The following is a 17,803-nucleotide window of genomic DNA, read 5'->3' on the forward strand; positions in this document are numbered from 1 at the left end:
CATCATCTTTAGACACCATTACTAAAAACATGGAAGTGGAGAGATCGGAGAGTCAGGTGAGCCCAGAAGCAGGTGAGCAATGTCTCCCAGGATTCACTGATATGTTGTACAGCAGTGTAATGCAACATTAGACACGTGAGAAGATATTTAAAGCCCATATGGTGTGTTTTTGTGGTACTGTACCTGTGGGTGATGCAGTGCACGTTCCTCCGTTCTGGCAGTACTCTCTGCACTGGTTTAGCTCACATCTCTCTCCTCCATAGTTGGGCTGACAGCGACATTTGGGTTGTTTTCTGGCATTCAGGACACAAGTTCCACCATTAAGACACAGCAGGTTACAGGTGCCACTCGGAGCTGAGGGAAGACAAAGAAACAGATAAAAAGAGCTTGTTTTATAAAAGGTCAACCTAAGTGACCTCAGTGGAAAAGCAATTTCTACCCAAACATTTTCTTTCTTTGGGATAACATGCACAAATTAATCATTAATATTAAGACCAAAAATAAAGAAATGTCTATCAGTCTGGAGAAGTTTAATTACATGCTGACTTTCATGAAATCATTTCTTTGATGAACGCATTCAAAACCCACCTAGACAAACCTCAAGCAGCTGAATTCTTAGTCCTTGTGGAGACCTTACAAGACAGCGTGCCCTTGCGACACACAAAGCAGGCAGAGCTAGACTTCATCCTTACCCATACCAGTATCATTAACAACCATCGTGTCACTCACTTACATTTCTTTGACCACTTATTTTCTGGTTTTCTGTCATTCTTCTTTCATGCCCTCCACTGACTGGATACTGCAATACCCTTTTTGCCAGAGAGTGTCTTCAAAGTACCAAAGATGGCCCATGACCTCACTCAGCCCAGGTCTCACCACCTGTTTCTGCTTGCATCCAATTCAAGACTTTGACGCTATCTCAGTTCATTCCTACTAGCACATGCTTGCTCCCAGCATTTACCCTTAGTGAACCAGTGATGCCTGGCTGTTCCTTCACAATCAGAAACAAAATTCAGTTTGACGGGACGGGACATGGGGCTTTTGGAGGGGTGTTCCTATCTTCCTAGATAGCTACATTATTACCTGAAACTCCTTGATGGCTAATGTCAAAATCATAACTGCATGATTTTATGTTAAATATTTTCCAAATATTAGTACTACGGGTCTGCACTCACACACACCTTTGTGCTGCTATACAGTATTTTAGAATAGGCAGTAGGGATGCAACAACACAGTTAGCCCATGGTTCAATAAATACCTTTGTTTTTTTAACCAAGGTTTTCTGATGGCTTGGCACATCAGAGTATTTTTATGGAGATTTAAAATGCTATTTAAAAAAAAAAAAGTATTGGATTGGCTATTATTAACACAAAGTCTGTTTCATTCATAATGGACGCCAGAGGGCGCCCTTGAGCAGAAATTCCACATATGCATCACAGAAGTAAAACATGCTGCTCCAGGAAATCCCTTTTATGGACAAAGGATCCCCTTCCTTTCTGCTATTGTTATAACTGAATAAAAAAAGATATAGATATATAAAAAGAAAATAAACATGTATATAAACAATGTATAGGTTATCTGTGTTCTTAAAACCACCTTGGGAATTTTCATAATAATTAAAGGGATAGTTCACCCAAAAATGAAAATTCTGTCATTAATTACTCACCCTCAAGTCGTTCCAAACCCATAAGACCTTCATTCATTTTCGGAACACAAATTATGATATTTTTTTATTCAACCCGAGAGCTCTCAGACCCACCACAGACAGCAACACAACTGCAATGTTCTCAGGTCCAGAAATGTAACAAGGACATCGGTAAAATAGTCCATGTGACATCAGGGGGTCAACCATAATTTTACGAAGCTACAAGAATACCTTTTGTGCGCAAAAGTCATTGAAATGACTTGGAAAAAGTGTCCCAATCAACCTGAATTCACCCTACTCTTTGAAATAATGATTGCATCACAATATGTTGTTTTAAACCCCAAATATTTTACTTATAACTTCATTATAATTCTTCATTAACAGTTGTTCAGTTATTTGTAATGTTTATTGTAAATAATAATAATTAATTAAATAAATTAAATTAAATTAAATTAAATTAAAAATAATTGAAAGTAGTTTCAGTGTGTGCTAGCTACTTTTTCAGAAGGGTAACTGGAATGTAGCATAACTACTTTAATGTAGGAGTGGCTTATCAAGCTATTGTTTCAGAGTAGCTTCCCCAACACTGATTTTGCAGTTTCGTTTTATTTCCAAACCATTCTATTATTCTTGCACCTTTGACTGCCACTCTGCTCTTATGTGTCCTCACTCCTGTCACTGCACTGCATAGCACAGGAACACATTGCGCCAGTCATACTGCACCACAGCCTGTCACACTAAGCCATTAGTTGTCAGTGTTCATTCAACAAATAGCACATGAAATTGCAGCATCTGTTTCCCTTTTCAAGTGATTTGAAAGGTCACAATACTCACAGACAGGGGACAGCGTTGGGGTGGGAACCTCCACGCAGGTGCCATTGTCCAGTATTCTGCCGTTGGGACACATGCAGACTGGGCCGCTGGGGCTGAGCAGACACAACCACTCGCACTTCTTCCTGTCACATGGGTTGGCCACTATGATATAAAACAGCACATGATACATGAATGTTCAAACTAACCTTAAATATCATTAAAAGTTCATCAAAATAATCTACTACACTGATTATGTTTTGTGACTGAGTTCAAATACAGTTATATGTAAGAATCGGTTGGTTGACAGGTTTATTTCCCAGACTTACTCTCTGGCTGTTTGTAAGGGTGGTACAGGACCAAATCTGTGGCATGGTTCATTCCTGTGGTCAGATGCTCCACTGCACTCTTGCCAAACTTGTTGACGCGGAAGACAAAGTTGTTGTGATAGGTCACACCGTAGATGAAATCCTCAAAGATGTCGATACTGAAAGGATGGTGCAAATCTGAGAGAGAGAGAGAGAAACTTTTTTATTTTATATCTCAAGCTTTACAAAAGCTCATTCAAACTTTAGTGATGCATTTACATTAAAAAAATCTTATAATATAAATATTATAGTTAACTAAAACTAAAACTATACAAAGGTGTTTTCATTACCTGAAACACACAATAACTGAACATAAAATATAAAAATGTCAAAAAAGTCAAATCTCCAACATTTCATGTGCAGGTAACAACCAACAGGTTCATTAAGATGTTTAAAATTCTGCATTAAATTATGAAATGTTTGTGCTCACACGTTTTATTCTGTTAAGGCTTTTCGAATACAAAATGAATAATAATTCATCTAAAATTGAATTCCTCTGGATTGATGCACAAGTGAATCGAATTTTCCCAGGCTTGTTGTCCTATCACAGTCAAACCAAAAATTATTCAGATACCAGATATAATTTTTGATATTGTTTTTTACTAGTGGGTGCAGACACTATAGTACATGTATGTAAGTGAAGATAGCAAAATAAAGTGAACTGTGACATATTATACCCATAATTGCTCATGCAACCTTTTTTACACCACAGCCTGAACAAAATTAAGCATTGCCCGGTAATTGGTTGACCTAAATTGGTATTATCTAATTATGTACTTTATAATTTAACAGCTGAATACTTTTTGGTTAACTGTAATTCATTACATACCTTGTCATAGTCTTCATAGAGTTCTTGTCATATTTTTTTTACCATTTTCTAAACTATAGTGAATAAACTGTGATAATGTGAGAAATGTTGAATGTGTGAATACATTTTGTTTTGACCTAAATTAATCAAGCGAGTGACTCAACTGTTTTTAACACTGGAGACGGCTATGACCGGATCTGTTCCGTTCAGTCTGACGCTCCCGATAACAGAGAGTTTGGCATCAGCCCAGTACAGACGCTCATTGAAGTAATCCACAGCTAGACCTGGCAAACAAACCCAACAGAAGTCACGTTACGGGTGTTACAGGTGCTTGAATCCGAGTGTGTGATGTTTGATTCACATGATGGCTGACCTGTGGGCCACTGGATGTTTTCATGCACCAGTGTCTCTCTCATGGTGCCGTCCATAGCGGCCGTCTCGATCTTAGGGTGGTTTCCCCAGTCGGCCCAGTACATGGTGCTTCAAGAATCAATGGTTAACATAGTTTTAATACAAAGCCAAATACTTATTTCAAGAGTGTTAACCCTAAGTATGAACTGTATAATTGACTTAGCAAGCACCACTAATAAATGTAATGTTGTGCAGAAAAAATATGCTGAGCTAGTGCTGATGCTAAAGAATGCTGGGGAAGCATCCACTTTCTGTTGATTATCCGCTCACCCTCTCGGTGGGTCCACCACGATGGCGTAGGGCTCGTCAATCATGCCCGAGATGAGTGTCTTACGATTCCGTCCGTTCATCTGTGCCACCTCGATCACATCCCGACCCGAGTCCGTCCAGTAGATGTTGTTGGCCACCCAGTCCACAGCAATCCCACGAGGCATCTTCAGGCCAGGGATCTATAACAAATCAAAGGTTAATTCATTTATTTCTTCTGTTAAATTCTGTTTTGCAAATGTTGGGGAAAGCTACTTTTAAAAGTATTGCATTACAATATTGTGTTACTCCCTAAAAAAGTAACTAACTACGTTACTTAGTTACTTTTTATGGAAAGTAATGTGTTGCGTTTCTTTTGCATTACTTTTTAAATCTGGCCAGGACTTGCTTGTTTGTTTTTAATATAAAAAGTTATATTTTTGGCAAAAATAAAAGCCCTTTCACAACAAAAGTGAAACGTATCAGCCTCAGGCAGAAGGAAAAGTGATATTGGTCATGGCCTAATGGTTAGAGAGTCGGACTTGTAACCCGAAGGTTTGAGTCTCAGGTCCGGCAGGGACTGTAGATGGGGGAAGTGAATGTCCGGCACTCTCTCCACCCTCAATACCACAACTGAGGTGAGATCCTTGAGCAAGGCACCGAACCCCCAACTGCTCCCTGGGAGCCGCAGCATTGGCTTCCCACTACTCTGTGTGTTTGTTCACTTCTCACTGCTGTGTGTGTGCACTTGGATGGGTTAAATGCAGCGCACAAATTCCAAGTATGGGACACCATACTTGGCAACACGTCACGCCCTTCCTTTCCTTTATTGCAGGTTTGCGTCATATTCATAACTGGCATTACATATTTGAAAAAGTAACTCAGATATTTTCTCGTAAACTAAAAAGTAATGCGTTACTTTACTAGCAGTGTTGGGCTAGTTACTCAAAGAATGTAATATATTATTCATTACTAATTACTCCTTTCAAAAGTAATATTGTTTCTTTACTTATTACTTTCTGGCAACAGTAATTAGTTACACTACTAGTTACGTTACTTTTTCTTCACACCTCACAGAAGTTGTTACTTTGTATCTTCCAGATAAAATTCTTCTAGAATGTTACTAACAACATATTTCTGCCTCATCATTTGACCAAAATCCACATTGGATCGCAGTCAGAAGTTATTACAAACACTCGATAGTGATTGATTGTGACATTCAAGTAGGAGTGTTGTATTCATCTCATTAATTGTCATGTGTAGCTTGAAGTAATTTTTCTGTTCCCCATATGCAATTCAATTTCGTTATGTATTTTATCAAATCACATGAGTTTATAAGAAACTGTTTAATTTCCCCAAAATATTTTTAATTATGTTAATATAATGTACCACATGCTGATCAGAGAGATGTAATGCCAGAGTAAAGTAAAGCCACAACTTACACAACAGATCTTTTTTCCCAACAAAATCAATATAATGCAATATTTCTATCTGCTGAATGTAAGCTTTTCCATATTCCAAGCTTGCCTGCTGCACTGGGAACATCACATGCATGTGAGAGTCATGAAACTTATGAAAATAAATCTAGGAATTATTTTATTGATTGTTGTGATATTTTATTTTATTGATTGATTATTATTTTATAGATTTTAAATCAGTGGGGTTGAGGCATCAAAAGTAACTAAGTAACTAAGCTGTTTTATGGAAAGTAACTGTAATATTATTACTGAAATCTTATTAGTAATTAGTTACACTACTAGTTACTGCAAAAAAGTAATATTATTACAGTAACTAAATTACAAGTAACTAGTTACTGCCCGACACTGTTTACTAGTTACTTGAAAAAAGTAATCTGACTGTGTAACTCGCGTTACCCCAAACACTGGTTATGCAATTATATTTTGCATGTTTGTATTGTTTTTTTAGGGAGACTTCTGATAACAAATATCGGTTTGGAATATCAATCAGCTAACGGACTGTTTTTGGACAGGTAAAGAAGCTGAAACCGCAAGTCTCTCACATTCAAGTCACAAATGTGCTGTAATGGCACTGAGAAGCACTGACCTCTAGATCAGTGACTCTGGAATCGGTTTGTCTTCGGTTGCGGTTTGAGTTCGGTGAGGTGGGTCCAGCAGAAGGTTGCTCGAAGGATGAGATTCTGCCCGTGTGCCAGTTGGTCCAGAAGATCCGTTTGGATTTGATGTGCAGGTCCATGGCGTCAATTCGTACATTGGCGTCTCCTTGGAAGGCCTGTTCATATATCCAGATTTGCATTCCAGGATACAAACTGCGAATTTCATTATCATCTGCCACGTACAGAGCCTGTTTGTCACTGCCTAGAATGACAGATAGGGGCGTCACAGCACAATGACAGAAAGGAAATGTAATACTGAAGATAACAGCAGTACACCTCAATAAAATAAATTTAGAACTTAATCTGCATACATACAATATACTCTCATATAGCGATATGAAAAATATAGAACATCTCAACTGCTGGATTTTTTTATTATCGCAAAACATAAACTACTGTATATTATCCCACAACAATAATAACAATGCTGTTTCATGCATTCAGAGTTGTTTACACTGTTAAAGAGTTGGATTCTCATGCTAAGCATAGACAAAGTTTCAAAAAACGATTTGGAAGTATGACGGAGTATTTGTGTGCCAAAAATCTTCCTTTCGGGTTCGTACAAGTTTCGGAAAGTTTTTTTCAATCATGGCTCTTGCTGACGTAATGAAGGGTGGAACACCTTATATGGGCATTTCTCCCGAAAGAGTGCATCGGACGGAGCGAGAGCAAGAGCGCGCCCATCAACGCGCTTCATTCGGCTGCACTGCACGGGACTCGCTCGGGAAGAATATCTCTAAAGAAATGTGTTTTTGGTTGTGAGGGAAAGATAACCTTGTTCAGCTTCCCGAAGAACCCAGCATTACGTAAACAGTGGATGCGGTTTGTTTTCCGGGGCAGCAATGGAGTTTCTCAAGTGTGTTTGTTGACAAACGTTTTATAAACAAGGCCCAGTTCGATGCTGGATTTGCACATTGTTTGATACTGAAAGATGGAGCAGTCCCGGCTATAAAAGATCCCGGTCAAGATTCAGAACTGCAGATGGTAAGTGAAACAGCATCAAATGTCTCCGTTTTGTTGGCGATTGGCACTTAAGTGCTCGTCACTCTTTAGCTCCGCCCAGCTCGGCTGTTTTTGGAGAGAATCGTAAAGCTGTATCTTTCTTTTATAAATATGATAAAACTAAAGACTTTTTGGAGATATGAAGGATGCAGTATACTCTATAGGTACTCAAGATTAACATGAGACTGGGTGAAACTGTGTGTGTTTATGCCCCCTTTAATGTTGGATATATAGTACATCCAACTTTATCCGCATAGATCCAGTATACTCACTTAATAAGAGATATACATATACTATAAACCTTATATAATTTTATGTTATCGCAAATAATCTATATTATCGTTCAGTTCAAATCTGCAAATCTGCTTCTATAAGGCAGATATTAAGATATTTTAATCATTAAAATCAAGATTTTCTGAAAAACTACCTTGAAACAATGCGTATTGTGAAAAGCAATATACAAATAGACTAGACTTGACTGTAGTTTGAAACATACTGTCAGCCTTGCAGGTGTCATTCACTTTGATGAAGTTCTTGTGGCAGCTGCATTTGTGAGAGCCTTTAGTGTTGTTACAGATGTGAGAACAGATCCCAAACTGCTTGCACTCGTTCACATCTGTTGAGAGAGAAAAATGACAACGTGGACAGGCACAAAACATCAGATGTATAAAGTTAATTTTACAATCATTTCTGCTGAATGATTATATGATGGATTCATACTTATTTGACACTGCTGGTATGGTTTGTTATTAGCACAAGAAATACAGATTCTAATTTTATGTGGTTTTAAATATTTACCAATATATATATATAGTAAGTAATCACACTTGCAACCAGTTAAAATTGAGAAAAGTTTGTTTTGTTTTGTCAGCCTTGTTGTGTCACACTGAGCATGGAGAAAAGAAAGAAGTGTAAAGAGTTGTCTGTGGATTTGAGAGAAAAACAATTGTGGAAAAACATGGACAATCTCAAGGCTACAAGTCCATCTCCAGAGATCTTCATGTTCCTGTGTCCACTGTGTGCAATATCATCAAGAGGTTTACAGCCCATGGCACTGTAGGTTACCTCCCTGGACGTGGACGGAAGAGCAAAATGAATTAAAAATTACAACCAAGGATTGTTTGAATGGTGGATAAAGAACCCCCGATTAACTTCCAAACAAATTCAAGCTGATCTGCAGACACAGGGTACAACAGTGTCAGCACGCACTATCCTTCACCATCTGAATGAAAAGGGACGCTATGGTAGGAGACCCAGGAGGACACCACTGCTGACACAAAGGCATAAAAAGCAAGACTGGAGTTTGCCAAAACTTATGTGACAAAACCACAATCCTTCTGGGAGAATGTACTGTGGACAGATGAGACAAAAGTAGCTTTTTGGTAAAGGACATCATGGCACTGTTTACAGAAAAAGAAATGAAGCCTTCAAAGAAAAGAACACAGTCCCTACAGTCAAACATGGTGGAGGTTCAAAGATGTTTTGGAGTTGCTCTGCTGCTTCTGGCACTGGATGCCTTGACTGTGTGAACGGTATCATGAAATCTGATGATTACCAAAGAATTTTGGGGCGCAACTTAGTGGCCAGTGTCAGAAAGCTGCGTCTTCACCAGAGGTCTTCCAGCAGGACAATGATCCGAAACACACTTCAAAAAGCACTCAGAAATGGTTACAAACAAAGCGGTGGAGAGTTCTGAAATGGCCTGGATGACCTGGAGCAGTTTGCAAAAGAAGAGTGGTCCAAAATTCCAGTAGAGAGGTGTAAACTCATTCATGGTTAGCCTACAGGAACCCATTGATTTCAGTTATTTTTTTCCAAAGGGGGTGCTACCAAATATTAAGTTAAGGGTGGCAATAATTTTGTCCAGTGCATTTTTTGGGTTCTGTGTGGAATTGTATCAGATTTGACTTTTCCAGTGCAAACAAAAAAAAAAAAAACATGTGAGTACTTTACATTTACAACTGCAATAATTTTCTGAGAAGGGTTGCATTTTCTGACAGAATTGCAAGGGTGCCGATATTTTTGGCCATGACTGTATATCTATACCTATATATATATATATATATATATATATATATATATATATATATTAGTAACTAATATTGGGTTAAAATAATTTTTTGTTAGCAGTTTAGTCTTTGGTTCTCAGCATGTGTGTGCTGTACTGGTACCTGTGCAGGTTTGTGGGTATGTTTTCTGGAAGCCGCGTTTGCAGGTGCAGAATGAGTCGGTTCCATTCACAACACAGTGACCTTCATCTTCACAAATACTGCGGTTGTTATGACATTCATTTAGACCTGAATCTGTTCAGAGACACAAAACAATACAAATAGACACAGTGAACCTCTATCTTTTATGTTTGACAAAAAAAGCTGTCAAACAATCAACTAGACTCACTTTTCTTGTGGCAGTTGATCTCATCAGAGCCGTAGTCCTCACAGTCGTTAAAGAAATTGCAGCGTAGGTTAATGCTTATACACTTTCCAGTGCTGCAGGTAAACTCACCCTTTCCACAAACCGCAGGCGCAGGAGTTTCTGACAGGAAACAGGGACAAATTCACTTCAATAGACATTTACTAGCATAATCAATGGCTCATTCTCATTGGTGTCCTCATGACTGCTTATTGTCACGAGTCAACCCGTCTGAGTTCCGTTTTTTTCCTTATTTGGTTTAGTTCCGTTTCTCGTTAGTTAATTATCATTCATTGTCCCCACCTGAGTTTAATTATGTTGTTTGCTCTTTTGTTCTCTTCCTTTTATAAGTCCTGAGTTTTCCCCCTGTATTTTGTCCGATCTTAAGTTATTAAATGGGAAAGTGAGTTGATGCTGTTTCGTTCTCCTGTCTTTCATTTATATATTCACCCTTTTCCCCTAAATTCACCCTTAAAATTTTTTGGGGGGGGGCTATTCCCCTGAGAATCCTGCTCCGTCTTGGGCGCCCAAGCTCCCGGACCCACCATGGTCGCCCTAGATCCCTGCTCCGCCATGGCCACCCGAGTCCCCAGATCCACCGAGGCCTCCCGAGTTCCCTGCTCCGCTGAGGCCACCCAAGTCCACGGATCCGCCATGGCCGCCGGAGTCCCCAGACCCACCACCCGCCATGGCTGCCGGAGTCCCCTGTTCCGCCCTGGATGCCTTCCCCTGTATCCTTGTCCGGCACCGGCTTCCAGGGCGCCCACCCCCCCTCCCCAGTGGTATTGTTACGGCGCGGGACGTGCCTTCCGGGAGGGGGAGGTACTGTCATGAGTCAACCCGTCTGAGTTCCGTTTTTTTCCTTATTTGGTTTAGTTCCGTTTCTCGTTAGTTAATTATCATTCATTGTCCCCACCTGAGTTTAATTATGTTGTTTGCTCTTTTGTTCTCTTCCTTTTATAAGTCCTGAGTTTTCCCCCTGTATTTTGTCCGATCTTAAGTTATTAAATGGGAAAGTGAGTTGATGCTGTTTCATTCTCCTGTCTTTCATTTATATATTTACTACAACCACGCAGCCGTGACAGAAGATCGGACCGAACACCTGGGAGTTCTGCGAGCTCGCCGCGGCAACGACGTGGGATGACGCCACCATCATAGAGCTGTTCCGGCTCGGGGGCCAATCTCCACCATCCCATCGACCTCCCAGACACCACGGGATTGTGTTGGAGAGGCCGTTCTTCGGTGTCTGGGAAGTGTCCGAGCCCGAGTCGGAACCAACCCGTCAGCCGCGGCTCCCCCTCGTCAGCCATCATCCCCGACTCCTCCTCACCAGCCGCTGTCCGCGGCTCCCCCTAGCCCGTCGTCAGCGGGGAAATGCAAAACGCCGTTCGCGGCCACCGCAAGCCCGCCAAGAAGTATGGCAAGCCCGCCGCCAAAGAGTATGGCAAGCCCGCCACCCAAGAGTATGGTCAGCTCTCCTGTGCCTCCGCTGGTCCCGTCCAGCTCTCCTGTGCCTCCGCTGGTCCCGTCCAGCTCGTCTGTGTCTCCGCTGGTTCCGTCCAGCTCCGCGCTTCCAGAGCGCCTCCCAGTGTCTGCGCCACGGAGGCGCCTCCCTATCTCCGCGTTGCCAGAGCGCATCCAAGAGTTCGTGCTTCAAGAGCGCCCCCCAGTGCCTGCGCCACGAAGGTGCCCCCTAGAATCTGTGCTGCCAGAGCGCATCCAAGAGTCCGCGCTTCAAGAGCGCCCCCGAGTGCCTGCGCCACGAAGGCGCCCCCAAGAATCCGCGCTTCCAGAGCGCCCCCAAGAGTCTCCGCTGGTTCCGTCCAGCTCCGCGCTGCCCGAGCGCCCCCAAGAGTCCGTGCAAAGACTGAAAACCCCTAAATTCACCCTTAACATTTTTTGGGGGGGCTATTCCCCTGAGAATCCTGCTCCGTCTTGGGCGCCCAAGCTCCTGGAACCACCATGGCCTCCCAAGCTCCCTGCTCCACCGTGGCCACCCGAGTCCCCAGATCCACCGAGGCCTCCCGAGTTCCCTGCTCCGCTGAGGCCACCCGAGTCCACGGATCCGCCATGGCCTCCCGAGTCCCCTGTTCCGCCATGGCCTCCCGAGTCCCCAGACCCGCCATGGCCGCCCGAGTCCCCAGACCCACCACCCGCCATGGCTTCCGGAGTCCCCTGTTCTGCCCTGGATACCTTCCCCTGTATCCCTGTATCCCTGTCCGGCACTGGCTTCCAGGGCGCCCACCCCCCCCTCCCCAGTGGTATTGTTACGGCGCGGGACGCGCCTTCCGGGAGGGGGAGGTACTGTCACGAGTCAACCCGTCTGAGTTCCGTCTTTTTCCTTATTTGGTTTAGTTCCGTTTCTCGTTAGTTAATTATCATTCATTGTCCCCACCTGAGTTTAATTATGTTGTTTGCTCTTTTGTTCTCTTCCTTTTATAAGTCCTGAGTTTTCCCCCTGTATTTTGTCCGATCTTAAGTTATTAAATGGGAAAGTGAGTTGATGCTGTTTCGTTCTCCTGTCTTTCATTTATATATTTACTACAACCACGCACCCGTGACACTTATAATTAACAGAGATAAATTAATACATCAATGAATGAATGAATCCCTCACTTTCTGTTCAACACCGTTAATGCAGTGTCATTTCCACCTGTAGTAATAATACTTTCTGCATCATATCTAAAGGATGTCATCATTAGGTAGGTTTCTTTGAAAGTCTTTTTTAATTTAATCGTTTGCACTTATCTTGTCATTCTAGTCATTTTCAGTATTTCACCTCAGATTTTTCTTGGTATAAAGTTACAGAAAAATATTCACTGTGAATCATGTGGTTGGGTGCAGGGCAATTTTTGCACTTATCTTCAACTCAAAATATTCAACCCCAAAAACATGTGATGTAATGGTTTAAATACACAAAACGTTTTGAAACTGAAACTCCATGGTTTATTGACATATCTTCCAAAATCCAGTGTGTAAAGGACAGTGTTACTACCAGATAACTGCGTTATTATTCAAATAATATGCACAGTATATGAATTCCATACTGAACGTATAGTGATTGAGTTGAAAAGTTGTAACACATTAGGGTTAGTGTTAGTAATGATAAACAACGATTGGCAAGGCTGTAACCACATATTTAGGGGATGGGATCCCCTATTTTCTATGGTGGTAAGAACATTTCCTAAAAGTTCAGCAAAAATAATAATAAAATACACACACATGTATATAGTCTAGTGCTGTCAAACGATTAATCGCATCCAAAATAAAAGTTTTTGTTTACATAATATATGTGCGTGTACTGTGTGTATTTATTATGTATATATAGATACTCACATACAGCATATATTTGGGAAATATTTACATGCATATACATTTATATATTTATATTCTTATATTTTATATTATATATAAATATATTTAATATATAAACATAACATTTTTCTTAAATATATACATGCATGTGTTTGTATTTATATATGCATAATAAATATACACAGCACACACACATATTATGTAAACAAAACTTTTATTTTGGATTAATCATTTGACAGCACTAGTATATACTAATATTTTCAGTAAGAAATGGTACATGAAAATTATGTTAAATGTTTAGTATAGTGGCACAGGCAAAAATGACATGCAAAAAAACATGACATTTTAAATAAATCAACCAAGAAAAGTAGCAATTACTCACGGCAGTTGAGTTCATCACTGTTGTCTCCGCAGTTGTCAACACCGTCACATTGTTTAGACACTGGCAGACACACTCGGTCATTATGGCATCGGAACTGTCTGGTGGGAGGACACTGGAATCTCTCTGAAACACACACAGAATAAAAGCACACCAGTGAAAATTCAGACGATTTCACCAGCAGAGTCAGACTGAACCCCAAAGCTCTATTTGATAGAGTATGTGCAACGGTTAATGATGGTGTCAATTAAGCTATGCTGCTAATGCAAATGAAGAATCCTAAGGCCTGTTTCACACTTTTTTTTTCACACCCATATCAACAGATTGAAATATTCACAAGATAAAGTCCCTGGCACATACACATACAGGTTAAAGGCTGCAGTGCAGTAATATGCTGAACAGGTGTTTTGTGTCATAGCTGTTACTATATTGTGTGTATTTAATTACACTTGCAATGCAAATTTGACCAGCATCCAGGAAATAATCTGTTTAATATCTGAAACATGAGGCTTATATTTATAAATATTTACAGTGCGCAGTGGGCAGAATTCCATCAAATTACATGTGAGAGCAATGAAGAAACATGATATCAGACTTATCTGAGATTTAAAATGATCAAACAATGCAATATATCTTTCGTCTGTGAAGTGTTTCATTCAGTTACTCAAAAACAGCACTGGCAGATGGGGATTTAATATATAAACCATCTCAGCTTTAATTTCCAACATATAAAATTACCCACATAAAATTACAAAGCCTGATGCAAGATTTGGGTTATATCGTCCACCACTATTGTACTTGCATGTACCACAGTTCTGGGAAATATTTAAGTGGGAGTCTGAAGAGAATATGAAGTGCTAATTGAGCTGAAAAAAATGAACTACTCACTGCACACATCTGGGTTCTCGTCTGAATTGTCTCCACAATCGTCCTCGCCGTCACACATCCAGCCGAGCGGCTTACACAGAGTGTTATTACACTGAAACTCATCCAGAGGGCAGAATCGACCCACTACACACACACACACACACACACACACACACGGGGTAACTCATCTGTATTCATTCCAGCACAACCACACAGCAATTACCGTGTGCGTGTGTGTGTGTGTGTAAAACACTTGGCAATGCATCTTCAGGAAGGCCTCCTTGAATACTAAAACCCTCTCCAGAGTATGATCACTCTAATTAATACTGAAAGCACTGGCTTATGGGTAATGCTGTTGTTCAAAGGAAAAGTTCAACCATAAATACAAATTCTATCATTATTTACTTACTCTCATAGTGTTTTAAATCTGTACGGAGTTGAATTTTTTTTTCCCTGCTCTTCACAAAAACACAAAAAAAGCACCATAAAAGCAGTCCATACAACTTGTGCACTATATTTCAAGTTGAAATTTAACCTCTTCACCTTGTGTTAACAACACATGCATACATACATAGAATCTAGACAAGAACACAGGCTAAGATTAGTGAATAATGATGCTTTGATCTGTTTCTCACACAAAGCTTTTTGTACGACTTTAGAAGATATGTAATATAGTGCAAAAAGTGTATGGATTTCTTTTTATGGAGCTTGACAGATTATCGTTGCATAGAAAAGAGCTATAAGAAGATTCTTCAAAAATTTTCTAAAGCAGCATACAGTACAGGTTAGAAATAAAGTTAAAGGAATAGCTCACCCGAAAAATGAACATTTGGAATGGGCGCCGTCAGAATGAGACTCCAAACACAATAACCCACAAGTAATCCACACAAATACAGTCTATCCATTAACATCTTGTGAAGCCAAAAGCTGCATGCTTATAAGAAACAAATCCATCATTAAGACGTTTTGCTAAAATACGTGTCTTCTATCCATAATATTGCTTTCTCCAGTGAGATATCATCTCATCTACATCAGGAGAGAAATATGCACAGATCAAGCACTGTTTACAAATGAAAACAGCTCTAAACAAGTATGTTAGTGAATCTGAAGGACAACAAGTGATGGACTTTTTCACTGGATAAAGTGTTATAATGAATTAAGGTTTTAGCCAAAATTTGGGCCTAAATTCCTTAATGATGGATTTGTTTCTTACAAACATGCAGCTTGTTGCATTCTGACGGCACCCATTCACTGCAGAAGATCCACTGGTGAGCAAGTGATGCAATGTACTTCTCAAATAAGATGAAGAAACAAAAACACATATACATATTGTGTGGCTTGAGGCTAAGTACATTTTTAGCAAATTTTCATTTTTGGGGGAAATATTCCTGTAATAAAATGAAAATTTAGATTCAAGGTAATTCTGTATTTCGTGTGTTTTTGTGCGATTTTAACCTCCAGTGTCGCAGTTCTCCTCGTCGCTGCCATCCATGCAGTCGGCATCGGCGTCACACCTCCAGCGGAATGGGATACAGTGACCGTTCTTACACTGAAACTGGTCATTATCACACTTCACATCACAACCGTGCTGCAAAATACACACATGGTACATACTGCAGTGAGTATTTGCTATTCAAAATTCTGCTGAAGTGTGTGTTTTCCTGAAGCAGGTGTGAATGAGTGGTTTTGTGGCTTGCCTCATCAGACCCGTCAGCACAGTCATGATCTCCATCACACTTCCATCTGCCAGCAATACAGCGGCCGTTGGTGCAGGAAAACTCACTCTCAGAGCACTGCCTGGGCACTGACACAGACACAAAACACACTTCTGTTAGAGTTCAACGATATCTTGTCATATTTTAGAATGCAGTAGGGTGAATCTTACAAAGCAGTCAAAACAAATCCAGGTCACATTTCACTACATAGTCAAAAGAAAGAAATTTAGCATGAAACAAAAACTGTCGTTAGACTAAAGATTTTTTGACATCATAATATTTTTTTTAATGACAATAAAGCAAGTTTTCTACGGAAGCCCGTTTCCGCCACTGAATAAAAAATAAAAAAGGTTGATGCGACTTTTTAGAATCAGAATCAGAATGAGCTTTATTGCCAGGTATGTTTTCACATACGAGGAATTTGTTTTCGTTACAGAAGCTTCCACAGTCTCACAATCATCTCACAATTCTGACGACTTTTCACAGAAGTGTGAGATATAAACTCGCAATTGCGAGTTAAAGTCCAGTTTTTTGGGGGGGTGGGGACTGATATGTTCTCAGAATTGCGAGTTTACATCATCCAATTCTGAGAAAAAATGTCAGAGTTGTGAGATAAAGAGTCACAATGATCTTTTTTTATTTTTTATTCCATGGCGGAAACGGGCTTCCATACATTTTCATTCCAATTCTCACTGTAGTAAACAATGCTTATTCTCATTGCAGTAATTTAAAAACAAAATGTATTTATAAACAACTGCTCAACAGTTTGGGGTCAACAAAGTTTTAAAAGTCTTTTATGCTCACCAAAGCTGCATTCATTAATTAAAAATACAGCAAGAAGCTCAACAGTAATATTGTAAAAAATTTTAAATAATGTTAAAAAAACGTATATATATTGTAATATATTTTAATATGTAATTTACTCCTGTGATGCGCAGCTGTATTTTCAGCATCATTACTCCAGTCTTCAGTGTCACAAGATCCTTCAGAAATCATTCTAATAACAGTTTGCTGCATTGTCTATAATTTATGCTCAGTAATAAGAATTGAATAAGAATCACCACTGATAATGCTAAGAACTACAAACAAACTCAAAAGTTAAAAGTCTGGAAAAATTACAATGAGATGTTTAGGAGGAAAATGTGCTTTGTTGTCATTAAAAATAATGACATTGTGCAAAAAATCTTAATGGTCCTAAAACCAAGATGAATTTTCTAAAAACAAAAGGCAATTGTAGGCCACATGTAAAATGTGGCATGGAATTTAATTTTTTCTTGACATTCACTCAGAAGGGTCTCATTAGATCACTTCAGCTGTAGAAGCAGGGGTTTTTAGGTAATATGATTGTTAAGGGAATACATCTTAAACCAGAGGCACAAGGACAGATGGAGGTTTGGGTGTTTGGGAACAGCAGGCAAAAAATCAAATCCAAACCATAACTGCTCAAAAACTGCAGGACAAGGCTTAACAGTGGCTAGCTGCTGAGTACTGGAAAAGGCTCATTATTAATCATTGATCATTATGATTATATCTCCTTTAACCATTTAACCGATGACATGTACTGTAAATTGCTGTCTTCAGTTTTTCATGCATAGTGAAACAGAAAAGCACATTCAAGCCTCCCAGTGTCACCAGCAAGCAGCCACTGAAGGAGATGTTCAGCACTGAAGTGGACATTTGAAAATGGAAAC

At 39.9% G+C, this 17,803-nt stretch overlaps 1 protein-coding gene across 9 annotated transcripts in view; it reads right to left on the bottom strand.

Moving 5' to 3' along the window:
- lrp1aa (low density lipoprotein receptor-related protein 1Aa) overlaps positions 1-17,803 on the bottom strand; it is a 181,307-nt gene that overhangs the window by 8,804 nt on the left and 154,700 nt on the right. For all 9 annotated transcript variants that reach the window (XM_058790831.1, XM_058790826.1, XM_058790825.1 and 6 more), the window contains exons 69-82: positions 16,095-16,201; positions 15,853-15,985; positions 14,419-14,541; positions 13,534-13,656; positions 9,822-9,959; positions 9,596-9,727; positions 7,921-8,040; positions 6,353-6,624; positions 4,313-4,491; positions 4,005-4,111; positions 3,796-3,915; positions 2,785-2,961; positions 2,480-2,620; positions 184-354 (exon numbers count right to left, since the gene is read on the bottom strand). In XM_058790831.1, coding sequence (XP_058646814.1) covers positions 184-354; positions 2,480-2,620; positions 2,785-2,961; positions 3,796-3,915; positions 4,005-4,111; positions 4,313-4,491; positions 6,353-6,624; positions 7,921-8,040; positions 9,596-9,727; positions 9,822-9,959; positions 13,534-13,656; positions 14,419-14,541; positions 15,853-15,985; positions 16,095-16,201 — 2,043 coding nt within the window. The remainder of the gene's footprint in view (positions 1-183; positions 355-2,479; positions 2,621-2,784; positions 2,962-3,795; positions 3,916-4,004; positions 4,112-4,312; positions 4,492-6,352; positions 6,625-7,920; positions 8,041-9,595; positions 9,728-9,821; positions 9,960-13,533; positions 13,657-14,418; positions 14,542-15,852; positions 15,986-16,094; positions 16,202-17,803) is intronic.

The sequence above is a fragment of the Onychostoma macrolepis genome, chromosome 11, assembly GCF_012432095.1.
Source record: "Onychostoma macrolepis isolate SWU-2019 chromosome 11, ASM1243209v1, whole genome shotgun sequence".
Taxonomy (NCBI): domain Eukaryota; kingdom Metazoa; phylum Chordata; class Actinopteri; order Cypriniformes; family Cyprinidae; genus Onychostoma; species Onychostoma macrolepis.